The 14,040-nt window shown below is 44.6% G+C and overlaps 1 protein-coding gene across 1 annotated transcript in view; it reads left to right on the top strand.

Annotated features, from left to right (window-relative positions):
* The window catches only part of LOC134957667 (histo-blood group ABO system transferase 2-like), a 128,279-nt gene that overhangs the window by 94,452 nt on the left and 19,787 nt on the right, over positions 1 to 14,040 (top strand). Inside the window, exon 3 of the mRNA XM_063939720.1 lies at positions 10,086 to 10,214. Within this exon, the coding sequence (XP_063795790.1) occupies positions 10,086 to 10,214 (129 nt within the window). The remainder of the gene's footprint in view (positions 1 to 10,085; positions 10,215 to 14,040) is intronic.

Below are 14,040 nucleotides of genomic sequence, written 5' to 3'. Positions count from 1 at the left end.
ACCAGATCGGATTTCGCACACATACGAGTCTGAGATGGCATTTAAAAGACTTAAACAGTGCCTAACGCAGGCACCAGCTTTAGGTATGCCAGATTATGGGAAACCCTTTGAGCTGTACGGAACAGAGAGTGCTGGGTGTGCGGCAGGTGTCTTAACCCAGAAGCATGGTGATGCCAGCAGGCCAGTAGCCTACTATAGCGCTCAGCTAGACACGGTAGCGCGATCCCTCCCCACATGCTTGCGAAGTGTTGCAGCAATAGCATTGCTAGTAAGTAAAAGCGAAGATGTAGTGCTAGGACACAACCTCACAATTCATACAATACATGCAGTGTCAGCCTTACTGAATTCAGCCCAAACCAGACACGTCTCATCCGCACGGTTAACAAGGTGGGAATTAGCACTAATGGCCCCGGTAAACATCACCATAAGGAGATGCAGCGCACTAAATCCTGCAACATATCTACCAGGTGTTCCTGGACAGGCACAAAGGGTGGAGGATGAGAGTGATGGTGAAGGAGGATTTAGTACAGGAAACGACACGCATGATTGTATGGAATATTTGACCCAAAATTTCACGGCAAGGCCTGACATCAGTGACAACCCACTGGAAGATGTAGATTTTACTTTCTACACTGACGGTAGTTGTCACAGACAGACGGACTCGGGAGACTTGTGTACTGGATACGCAGTTGTAGATGACCAAGGTATCATAGAAGCGGAACCCCTAGGCCCACCACACTCAGCACAAGTTGCTGAGCTGGTTGCCCTAACCAGAGCATGCAAATTGGCTAAAGGTAAGGCGGCCAATATCTACACGGATTCTAGGTATGCCTTTGGAGTAGTCCATGATTTCGGGGCCCTATGGCGCCTCAGAAATTTCATGACGGCAGCTGGCACACCCGTAGCGCATGCAGCCCACATCAAAAGACTTCTAACAGCGATACAGGGACCCGACAGAGTGGCTGTTATCAAGTGTAAAGCTCACACGTATAGCCAAGACCCGATATCACTTGGTAACAGCCGAGCAGACGAAGCTGCTAAATCAGCAGCCAGTACCCCCATACAGACAGACATCACACAACTGATGGTATTCAATACTGTCAACACACAGAAATTGTGTGAAATGCAACATTTGTGTTCACCACAAGAAAAGGCAGTCAGGAGGTCAAAAGGATATGGCCAGGAGTCCTCAGGACTCTGGACAGATGGACAGGGTAAGCCAGTGGCACCCAGAGCATACCTTCCAAGTCTAGCGGAAGCGGCACATGGGCTGACTCATCTAGGCAAAGAAGGAATGTGCAAGTTGGTAAGAGCTTATTGGTGCGCCCCAGGATTTTCTTCCCATGTGGGTAAAAGAGCGATGACATGTCTCACCTGCTTGAGGAAGAATATCGGAAAGGCAATACCAACAGAGCCATCCCATATCCCTCCTACAAATGGCCCTTTCCAGGTAATACAAATTGATTTCATACAATTACCACCTTGTAGAAATTTAAAGTATGTATTGGTCTGTATTGACGTGTTCTCAAATTGGGTTGAAGCATTTCCCGCGGCCACAAATACCGCTGTGTTTACTGCAAAGAAAATTGTGCATGAATTTGTGTGCAGGTATGGTATCCCTAGAATCATTGAAAGTGATAGGGGTACCCATTTTACAGGTGACGTCTTTCAAGCAATGTGTAAGTTAATGGGAATTAATAGTAAGCTGCATACTCCGTACCGCCCCCAGGCGAGTGCGAAAGTGGAAAGAGTAAACAGCACTATTAAAAACAAGTTAAGCAAAGTGATGGCTGAAACAGGATTGTTATGGCCGGAAGCTTTGCCACTTTTACTATATAGCATCAGAACCACTCCCAGGTCCCCTCTTAATCTGTCCCCCTTTGAAATTCTGTTTGGTCGACAACCCCATGTTATGATTAACCCCCAGGATGATTTGAAGTGTAACAATGAAGTAACCGTAAAGTATTTGGTTAAGATGAGTAAGCAATTGAGGAATCAGAATGATAATCTAAAGTTGGTGATTCCTGATCTGCCAGACAGTAATTGTCATGACATTGAACCTGGGGATTATGTAATGATACAGGATTTTCTACGCTCAGGTTGCCTTATTGACAGATGGGAAGGACCATATCAAGTCTTATTAACCAGCACAACAGCATTGAAGGTTGCCGAGAGGGAGACTTGGGTCCATTCGTCCCATTGTAAGAAGGTTGCTGGTCCAGAGAGGTCTCGTGACAAAGAACAGACGGTAGAGGAAGTTGTATCACTAGAGTGTCTGTTTCAGGAAGGTTGAGACGACACCTGAGCACTGAGAATAATAAGATCGGAGGCGGTTGTCGAGCTAGATTTCTTTTTCCCTTTTATTGTTTTCTCCATTTCCCATCTCCCTCAGTTTCTCCTTCCCCCTCCTCATTCTTCTCCTTTTACTCCTATAAGATGGACTTACCCCAAGAGACTGTGATCCGGATTTTCTTGTTGACCCTATTGTTGACCAGAGCAGTCTGTTTCGGTGAGAGTACCATGGAGGTCGAGAAAGGATCTGGAATGGGTTCTGATGACCAGGATGGAGGCGTAGATTTCCAAGAGCAACACAATCACAGAGTAAAGGCGAGTATCAGAAAACGATCTGGTAGCATTGACAATAGAAGAAATTGTGAAGGATTGTTAGCTGAAGAGAACTGCATCTGTAGGCATTGTGACAGTATAGTCGAGGATGGGTGCATCAAGAAATGTCAGTCCAGTTTTAATATCCACATGGACCGGCATCCATTGAGTGACTATCACTCCTTAGTGGGAAAAGTGTTAAACCAGACAGACTGTTGGGTGTGCTCTCAAGTACCTCAAGGTCATAGAAAATCAGGACTAGTACCATTCCCTTTAACGACAGGAGAGGTACTTGAGTTAAGTGGTGGGAGGCCGGTGGACAAAAGGTTTAATATCTCTAGTCCTCCTAGTTTGAAGCTCCACCAATATCATGTAGATAGGTCCTTAGTATGCTTTAACATTTCCAATCCCCGAAAGCCGGGAAATTGGGAAGTGTCATGGAACAACCAAACCATGACATTTTCACATAGAGCCGATAGAATGCCCATAGATTCAAAGCTTATACGCCATATAGCCAACAGTGGAAAATATTTCCGGTATAGGTACACTCTAGGAAGTAGGACCATGCGAGTTGGAGTAGTATCACCAGGATACTGTGCACATATCGTACAACCGGATACGTGTACTAGACAGATGGGAGAATTAGGGTTAGGAGATTTCACATGGAAAGTTTGTAACATGGTTATGTCATACTCCGTCCCATATGTTCTCCCCGATGATGCATATTTCATATGCGGGAGGAAGGCGTATAAGTGGCTTGCCCCAAACTCAGAGGGATTGTGTTACATTGGAAAAGTACTGGCTGAAGTAATGACTGTATCCCATAACAAAATGAAAGACATTCACCGTGGTGCCCAAGCTCCTTATACTCACACTCATTACGAGCACATCGTTAAAAGGCACCTGATAGAGAGGACAGAGCATCCGGCCTCTGATCTGATCCATGAATCCACCGGGATTCAATTCCTACTCGCGTTAGATATCACTCGTACCGCCAGAGGAGTGATAAACTTTAGGTATATAAACGCGCTTGCGAACCTGATAGACAATATCACCGAAATGTATGACGACACGTTCGGGTATACTGGGAGAGAGCTACAAGCCTACAAAACAGAGCTGGTTCAGCATAGGATGATTCTCAATTACCTCACAGCAGTGACAGGCGGGTATTGTGTTTACCCTAGCAACTCAGTATGGTGTAAAGTGCTGCACGTATATTACAAACAGCACTGAGGACCCGGCCAAGGTCATAGACCAAAAGATGGATGACATTTTGCAATTGAAGTGGGAGTACCGAAGGAGACACAACCTTACACTCGCTGCAGTGGGTAATGAGCTGACCGGCTGGGTGTCATGGTTGAACCCACGAAATTGGTTCTCTGGTTTAGGAGAATGGGCCCAAGGCATTATCATGGATGTAGGGAAATTTCTCTTGTGTATTCTGGGAGTCGTCATATTGATTGGTCTGATATATAGATGCGTTCGGACTTTAATGAAGTGTAAACGTAGTACCAGAGTGATGAGTCTGAGGAGCGAGGACACTGTAATACCAATTGGTTTAATTTACGACCCAACGATAGAGACAATGTTGTGATGAAAATGTGATTCCACGGTCCGTTTCTTTCACCCGTTTCTCCTTTGTTTTCCTCCAAGGTACAAGGACATCCACTTGGAAGAAGAATTTGACAACCTCTTTTACACAGACCATTGATGAACTGTGTCACAGACACTCAATACTTTTAGTGACTTTAACTATCTACTGGAAACCCAATACTTTAGAGACTGTAATTTTATGGACACTGGAAAAGCTTTTGTTCGCCACTTACAGCAAAAGCACCGCGAGACATCAGACAACACGTACATCAGACAAGACATCAACAAGACCCCAATCGGCGACTGTCTACTAAAACTCACATAGTTATATGACTGCATTTATAACGCTTGTTTCTTATCTTCATCTCTACAACCTCCAGGTAGTATCCCACATAGTCGACAGGTGATTCTCACATATTAGCATCCACATACTCTCCCCCTTCATGTATCATCAACTAATTTGCACCCCATTTGTTGCAACCAAAAGCCGAAAAGAGCTCGGTAGAGTTTGACAGCCCATCCACAGACCCTTAAAACGGGATAAGAAGGATTCAAATGTATACTTTGCAATACCTCAAAGCTTGATTTAGAACACGTACGGCACGATGATACATGACCCCTCAGACATGGATTCATACACACATGCTTTACTATCTCACTAGGTCATATCTTTCCCACCTTCTCCTCTCTTCCCTTTACCCAATCATAAAAAGGTATTTACATGATGACATATATTTTTCTGTTTGAATTGTTTAGGAAGTGGCAGTTATTGGTGACTGCCAAAGGGTGGACTGTCAAAGTCGAAAAATATCGTGATCCACAATGCCTTGCACTAACCCCATACACATGCCCGCTGCGCGTGCACACGCTCTCCTGTGCGTGCGCATATTCGCAGTTGCGTGACGATGCCTCCACGGCCGTGCGCTTTGGCGCGTGGTATGCGCATTTATGGTAGAGTTTGTGTGCGTCTGGCGGGCGACTCGATCGCTACATATTTAACCAATATAATGTGTTTTATAGGTAATAGTCCCCTTAATAATATCTGTAAGTATGTTTAGTGTAACTGGTTCGTGGACAGAGAAATTCCTCTTTGCATGATACGAAGGGTCAGACAGGTCTGAGCGGTGGTGTTTACTATCCAGCTGTAGAGTATTTCGTTAGTAATATTACGGTGTTGGTTAGGAAGAGATCGTTCGCTCCAGTGTATAGTTATGCCTAAAAGTAGTTTATGGACATTTACTATATTTACTGTTCATTATCCATGCGGCGGGAATCCCAAGGATACCTCCCACCTGAGCAGTTGGAACTAGACACATCCCACCTGTTCGAACCAACTTATGACCTTTTGTTATAATGCGAAGACAGGTTCCTGTGTCCAATGAACAATGAGATTGTAGGGACCATTGTATTGTTACTGTATGTTGTGTATATAAGGCAGCCAGCCTGGGCCAGCTCACTCACTTCTCTCTACAAGGTTTTCTCTGTGATGACTGAGAGCTGGTTTCCAGGACTGCGCTTGCGATCATTCCCACGTGTGTAAGTTTCTCTGTGACCATCTTGTTCTCCTTCTGTGTTAGCCATTTACTCTCTCTCTCTGTTATTGTTTGCGATTGTGCCGCTATTGTATATTCATGTCTAGTTATTCTGTTTAGATATTAATGTTAGTTTTGTAGTGTATAAGCTGTTAACTGTACTTTTCCCTTTTACTTACTAAAATCATCTAGTAAAGGTGTTGGAACCTTAGCAAGGAGTGTGTGTTTTACTAGTTATGATATAGGGTTTCTGAGCGTCTTAATCGCTCCAACAGCTTTCATATGGCAAGGGTTAATCAGCGTTACATTGTGGTAATATTACAGTAATAAGGTTTACAGCATAAGCATACCCTTACAGTGTGTTGATAACAAGGCTTTGTGTGTTTAATTCAGTGAGCGTCAGCGCCGCTCGTATCCCACTCTCGCGGTACAAGCGTCCGCTACGCCAATAGCGTAGCATTACGGTACTCGAGCCGCCTATAGCGTACTCGATACTAAGCGTAAGCTGTGAGCGAACGTGCCGCTCGTGCGTCTCGACCACGGCCTAGCGTCTGCTACGCTAAGTGCGTACCATTACGGTACTTCATACGCCAATTGCGTACTGAGTCTGTTACAGATAAATAGTGAATGTTATAAGGTAAAGAATAGGCTTTATCACCCTCTGCCTACGCAGCCTAGCTGCTGATGAGGCAGACGGCTTCCCGTGTTTCGGGTTGCAGCGGCTGCATGTGATGACACACAGCCACCGCGGCCTGTCCTGCAAATGGTCCGGACATGCCTGCGTTGTCCGGACTGCGCCCCCCTCCAAAATGCCACAGCGACTGCCCTTTAACGCCGCCACGACGCCCCCTCTTGCTTTGTGAATATCTCTGCCTGTCAATTAGGCAGAGACATTCGCAGATGTAAGATGCCATCACATCTCACAGTGTGCGCACGAACAGTATGGCTTCTGCATGTGCGCACACTTCACAGGGTTTCAGCATGCGAATGCTGCCGCAGCAGCATTTCATGCTGAATTAAGCCCTCTGTGAATTTCCAGCTCTCCGCCATTCAGCCCTCAAACATGGAACAGAGGAACGCTGGCGTTTCTTTTCGATGGTTCTGGTGGTTCAGTCCTGATTTTACAATAGGGAGTAACTAGGGTACATTGGGGACAAGGAAAAATCAAATGTGCCCCATTGTAATTTTTTAGCTTTTATTTTATTGAAAATAGTGGATGGCATGGCAGCTAAGCAAAATGTTACATGCACTCTTTGTTCTTAGGGGGTAATTCAGAGTTGATCGCAGCAGTAAATTTGTTAGCAAATGGGCAAAACCAAGGGGGTTATTCCGACCTGATCGCACGCTAGGATTTTTAGCTGCGCTGCGATCAGGTCACTACTGCGCATGCGTGTGCACCGCAATGCACAGGCGCATCATATGGGTACAACGTGGATCGTTGCTGAGCAATGGATTTTTACGAAGAATCCATTCGCACAGCCGATCGCAAGGAGATTGACAGGAAGAGGGCGTTGGTGGGTGTCAGCTGACCATTTTCAGGAAGTGGTTGAAAAAACGCAGGTGTGTCCAAGTGTTTGCAGGGCGGGTGTCTGACGTCAATTCTGGGCAAGAACAGGCTGAAGTGAGTTCTGAGCTACTCAGAAACTGCACAAAACTTTTTTGCAGTGCTCGGCTGCACATGCGATCGATCGCACACTTGCAAAGCAAAAATACCCTCCCCTATAGGCGGTGACTATCTGTTCGCAGCACTGCAAAAAATAGCTAGTGAGCGATCAACTCGGAATGACACCCCCCCCCCCCCCATATGCACTGCAGAAGGGGCAGATATAACATTTGCAGAGAGATTTGGGTGGGTCATATTATTTCTGTGCAGGGTAAATACTGGCTGCTTTATTTTTACACTGTAATTTAGATTTCAATTTGAACACACCCTATCCAAATCTAACTCTCTCTGCACATGTTATATCTGCCCCCCCTGCAATGCACCTAGGGGGTCATTCCGAGTTGATCGCACGCTGCAACCTTTAGCTGCCTGTGCAATCAGGTAGGCGCCGCCTATGGGGGAGTGTTTTTTTGCATAGCAAGACTGCGATCGCTTGTACAGCCCTGCTATGCAAAAAAAGTTTTGTGTAAAACAAGACCAGGGTAAGAGTTACTTTACTTACCCTGTGCGATGAATCCAGCGTTGCAGGTCCCGGAATTGACGTCAGACATCCTCCCTCCAAACGCCTCGACACGCCTGCGTTGGACTCACCACTCGCAAAAAACGGTGAGTTGCTGCCCTGGAACGCCTTCCTGTTGTCAATCTTCTTGCGATCGCAGAAGCGATCGCTTTCTTCATTCTTCTTGTCATTGCCCAGCATGTATTTTGATATTTTCACACGGCACAAGCTAGTAAATAGTGTATACATCTGCAAGCCATGCAATCATATGCATTTTACTAACATCTACTCTTGTGGCTGAAGGGGCATAACTGCATAGGCAAACACAGGGGGGGTGGCGGGTGTTTCCAGTTGCCAGGAAATACCCCTAGATCAGCCAGAAACTGAAGTCTTGACACAGTAGCAGTAGTATGTAGCATGATTTTAGTAGAGCTACAGCCACAACATGTAGTATAAGAACTGAACTGCTGGAATGCCCACTGGCAGCAGCTTCTCCTATGTTGTGTATTTAATAAGTACACCAGGCAAGAGAGACCAGAGAACATCTGCCACTGTTAGGCCTGTTTCACACTAGCCGGTTTTCACCGGCCGGCAAAAAGCTGGACGGCTTTTTGCCTTGCAGTGTTTTCAGTAATATATGAAAACACACTGCTCTTTTCACACAGCACGGCCAGGTTGCAGCCGGAAATATCCACTGAAAGGTCCCGCTGCCGCGTTGTTGCCGTGCCGTCCCCGATGGCAGTCTAGAATGTGTGTGAATGGGAGCTTTCACACACAACGTTTTTTTCTTCTGCTGCTGCACATGCGTACAGCAGTAAGCACGGCTGAAAGCCGTTGTATGTGAAAGGGTTTGCCAGCTGGTAAAAAAACGGATGACTTTTGTTCGGCTTTTTGCCGTCCGGACAAACCTGAGTGTGTGAAACAGCCCTTAGGGATGCCTGAGTACTGAGTTTGGGATCCCATTTTATTTTCGGGGTCCCAACTTACGAAAGAATTCTAGCCCCAGACTGCGCAGTTTGGGACTGGTTGCCCCACTTATCGTGTGTCCCCCTGCCCCCCAAGCTGGTCCAGCTTGCAGCTTGGTGCTGATATTAGGAAAATAGGGGGAACCGTCAGACCCCCCCCCCCCCTAACACCTATTTTCCCATACCAGCTGAGAGGTCGGGGATATTTATTGATTTGAGTGGTGCTTACAGCCAATGTTGTTTTTTTCCAGTCTTTGCACAGAACCAAGCGCATGCAACTGTGCAGTCATACTCCTTTCTGTTGCATCTACATTCAACTGGTAGCCATGACATCCTTTAAACGGTAAATGTATAAATTACACAGTTTCTGTGGCTGGCTAAATTCAAGACTGCATTTCACCTGGTTTTAATCAGCAAAAGAACCTGTGTAAATCATAGGTCTCCCTGATTAAAGGGATAGTATGGCAACCTCACACTGAAGGCCTGTAAAGGGGTATTTTGAAGCCTAAATCATACCTCACAACATGACCCTCTCCAGGAGGGACAGAATGCTCTGCATCTGGACTTTCCTCTTAATTTAAGATGGCCGGCACCTGTGTTGAACAGGTTCATGGATTAGAAAGGTGTTTCAACACAGGTGATGGCAATCATAAATTAAGAGGGAAGTCCAGGAGCAGAGCATTGTGTCCCTCCTGGAGAGGGTCATGTTGGGAGGTATGCTAAATACATCAACCCAGGGTCTCACATCAAGGATAGGGCTGGTACAAATGTGTATTGATGAAATAGACAGGTATCAAACCAGTGTATAAATAAGGGCAGTGCACTAACAAACTCTGAATATGGGTAAAAATCATACTTGCCTACCTGACCCTCTCCATGAGGGAGAAAATGCTCTGTTCCTGGACTTTCCTGGTAATGTATGATTGCCATCACCTGTGGTGAAACACCTTTCTTATCAATTAACTAGCTCACCACAGGTGATGGTGATCATACATTACCAGGAAAGTCCAGGAACAGAGCATTTTCTCCCTCATGGAGAGGGTCAGGTAGGCAAGTATGGTGAAAATGTACATTTATTTCCTACATGCAATTTGGAAGCAGTTATTGTCAACCGACTTGGAATTGTCTATAATGACGTTGTATCTCCATTTAACATTTATTTAAAAAGAAAAATCATTGTATTAGAAGATTTGATTATTTTTATATTGTGTTTGTCTTTTCTTCTGTAGGAAATCAGGGCTCAATGTCATCACTCCCTGGCTTGCCCCGATTATCTGGGATGGAACATATGACATTGACATCTTAGATAACCAACATAAGGACACAAGGATAGGACTGTTTGTATTTGCTGTTAAGAAGTAAGTACAGTAGTTGTTTTGCACTAATTGAGGCTGCAGAGAAGAGAACAGCTCACATTTCCCATCACAATTCTTAAACGAAAACTTCACTGCATTTACCAATACATCTAATAATTATCTGATTGATTTTGAGCACATTATTAGACATCAGGGAGTTTTATGTAGTTTATGTTTCGCACATACAACATCAGACCAATTGGCTGGGACAAAGCTGTATGTGTGGCCAGGGCAGAGGCTTTAGAAAGGGGGGGGGGGGGGGCAAGGGGGCATCATAATCATGAGGGGGGGGGAGAGCTAATTTATTTATACCTATGCCCCTCCCCCAACACGTTCTGGTGCCCCTGGGCCAGGGTATGCGGTCAGTCAATATATCTACAGTGTCTAATTAGAAAGTCCCTAGGTCGACACGGTATATTTGACATGCATTAGGTCAACATGGTCAAAAGGTCGACATGGTCATGAGAAAGGTTGACAGTGTTTATGGTCAATGGTACAAAAGATCGACAGGTTCAATTGGTCGACATGCCATTGGTCGACACACATATGGTCGTCATGAGGGTTTTTAATAAATAATTCCACTTTTTCATGCTTTATCATCCACATGGACTACGATTGGGAATAGTAACCTGGGCCGAGTGCAGAGGTGGCAGAGCGAGGCACCTAGCCCGAAGCACGCTCGCCATGCGCAGGGATACAGTACACTAATTGGGGGTGCACATGCTGAGATGGCAAAAATGACACCCCCAAAAAACGCAAAAATGTTGTGTCAACCTTTTTTCTGTGTCGACCATTTTAATGTCAACATGTTCATGTGTCAACCTTTTGTACCTGTCAACCTTTTCCTTGGTTGACCTTTCATAGGTCATCCTAATGACCATGTCGACCTTTTGTCCATGTAAACAATTTTCACTGTCGACCATATGGTGTCGACCTAATGATTGTAGAACATCTGATTGTAGATCTATTGATCCATAACCATGGCCAGAATAAGGCATACAGTTAATCAAAATAATGGATACAAATGATTGAGAGAACTCAGCATATAAACATCACATACACTAAAATACCTAATAATAAATATATGTATTTGTGAACCAAACTAAACTATAGGGAAGTGACAAATTGGAAAAAAACATGGACATGGGGAATGGAATCCAAAAGAGGCACTGTTCCTCTGACATATACTACAGATTGCATGTCAGTGGCAAACGCAGGATTTTCATGGGGGGGTTTCCAGAACTGGGTGGAGCCAAGCACGGGGGCGGGGACTGAGGTGACCCAGTATATGCTGGGTCCGTAAAACTAGTATGTCTGTGTATATATATATATATATATATATATATACATATCTATATATGTACACATATATACAGTATATACACCTATATATATATATATATATATAAATATATATATAATCCAGTCGAATGACCGGCACTCTCTTATCAATAGCAGCTTGGCCGGGTGCCATACAGACACTGGAACGTGTTAAGTAGAAACAGACAAATTGTCGGCACTCCAGGCTTTCAAAAAAACAGGCTGACACGTAGTATATTGCCAACGTTTCAGAGGCTGTGACCTCTTTTATCAAGACATACCACATACAAAGAAAAATAACATTTAAATAGACTCACCTAACCGTGTGAGGACTCCCGCCGCGCCGTCCTGCTCAGAGCCGATGACGTCATCTGCGCGACACTTCGCCGAGAGCCCGACTCGGCTAGATGGGCGGGGCTGGTATCCATGGAAACTGTTACCTAGTAACACATAAACTCTGCAAAGTAAGTTGCAACCCTGATTTTATCATGACCGAGAAACAGAAAAAAATGCAAAGGGAGCAGTACTCTTATAACATGAACAAAAGTTGATGCAGATTCCGTGGCTGATGTAATGTAGAGGCTCAAATATCACAAAAAAACAACTTATATAGTACAAAACAAGCCACACACATATGGTGAATATTATACCCGGAGGTCTGCAAAAAAGACATGCAACACATTGACTGTAATACTGAAGGGCTATAGTTATTATTAAAACCTAGGGGTACCCATCAGCTTTAAATAAACTACCTATAGAGTCTACTAATAACACATCATTTGTGGGTACTATACTGATTTGTGAGAACGGGGGGAAAGAAAACACTGTGTTAAATGACCCCTATGGGAAACGCAAAACTTGAGCACTATTAAGTAATCAAAGGAAACAGTTCAGGCTGTGGGTTTCATTAAGACCAAAAGGTTGGACAGTCTGTAATATATGTATCCACTTTGCTTCTTTCTTGAGAAGGGCCTTCCCTCTGTCTCCACCCCGGATCTGTGGTTTAATCCAATCGATTATCTTATATCGTATAGAAGCCAAACTATGCTGGAACTGTTTGAAGTGCCTGGCCACAGGTTGGTCTGAGCCTTTGCCCTCCAATGCAGCACGAATGCTGGAGCGGTGTAGGGCTATTCACTCTTTAAATTGCCTGATACTCTTCCCTACATATAAAAGGCCACATGGGCATTTGATGTAATAGACAATGAAAGATGTGGTACAGGTCACCGGGTGCTTGATATAAAAAGTTCTACCAGATCGGGGATGTTGAAATTTGTTGCCTTGTTCCAAACAGCTACAGGTGGTGCAACCTATACAACGATAGTTACCTGGTTTGCGAGTTAGGAAATGAGTGGATTTAGGGCTGGTGAATGTAGAAATATCATTATGGACTACAATGTCCTTAATATTTCTCCCTCGTTTGTAAGAAGCTAAGATGGTACTGTCCTTTAATGCCGTGAGTTCCTTGTTCCTAGTGATAATAGGCCAGATCCGTCTGGCATGTTTGTTGATAGCTTTACTGGCTGTGTGAAAGTCTTGTGTCCAAATAATGCTGTCCCTATTCATTTTTTTGGGGACCAACTGGAGTGCATCTGCCTGTGAGAGAGCTGATGCCTTCTTTCTAGCCTCTGTGAGTACTTTGGAATTGTACCCCCTTTGTAAGAACTTATGAAACATCTTGTCAAGATGGAATTCGGCATCTCTCCGATCACTGCAGATTCTGATAATTCTGAGAAATTGAGAATAGGGGAGACCCCATTTGGAGGCTACCGGATGGTGGCTGCTAGCTTCCAACACCGTATTCCGGTCCGTTGGTTTATAGTACATAGAAGTACTTATATTACCCTGAGCATCAATCGAGATAAGCACATCCAGAAAATGGATGGTGTCACTGTTACATTCAAATGTAAATTTGATGGCAGGATCCTGTTGGTTGATTACCTCCATGGTCTTATGGAATGAGTCTTCATCACCATGCCACAGGATCAGAATATCATCTATGTAGCGGGTAAAAAGCTTGATCCGTTGACTGGTTTCCGGGTTGTCAAAAAACAATTGTTGTTCTACCCTGCTCATAAACGTATTCGCGAAACTGGGCGCGACACAAGAACCCATTGCGCACCCAGTTCGCTGACGGTAGAATTTACTGTCAAAAAGAAAATAATTTCTTGATAGAGTCAGTTCTAACAGCGTAATAAAAAAGTCTATGTTGGGACCATCATACACGGATTGCATGCGTAAGAATGATTCAGTGGCTGCTAGTCCGCGATCATGTGGAATGCTGGTGTACAAGTTCACCACATCAACTGTACACAGAAGATATTGATCTGGTAATGGAGACATGTCCTTGAGAATTTGAATCAGAGAGGTCGTGTCCTTAAGGAATCTTGGATGTTGCCGAATGAGGGGCTGCAAGTAAAAATCCAAATACTGAGACACAGTGTAATACAGTGAATCTCGCGCCGCAATGATAGGACGACCGGGGGGGGAAGATTGATTTTTATGTAAT

The sequence above is a fragment of the Pseudophryne corroboree genome, chromosome 9, assembly GCF_028390025.1.
Source record: "Pseudophryne corroboree isolate aPseCor3 chromosome 9, aPseCor3.hap2, whole genome shotgun sequence".
In the NCBI taxonomy this organism is placed as follows: Eukaryota; Metazoa; Chordata; class Amphibia; order Anura; family Myobatrachidae; genus Pseudophryne; species Pseudophryne corroboree.
The sequence above is the reverse complement of the archived record's forward strand: the minus strand, read 5'-3'. Positions and strand labels throughout refer to the sequence as shown.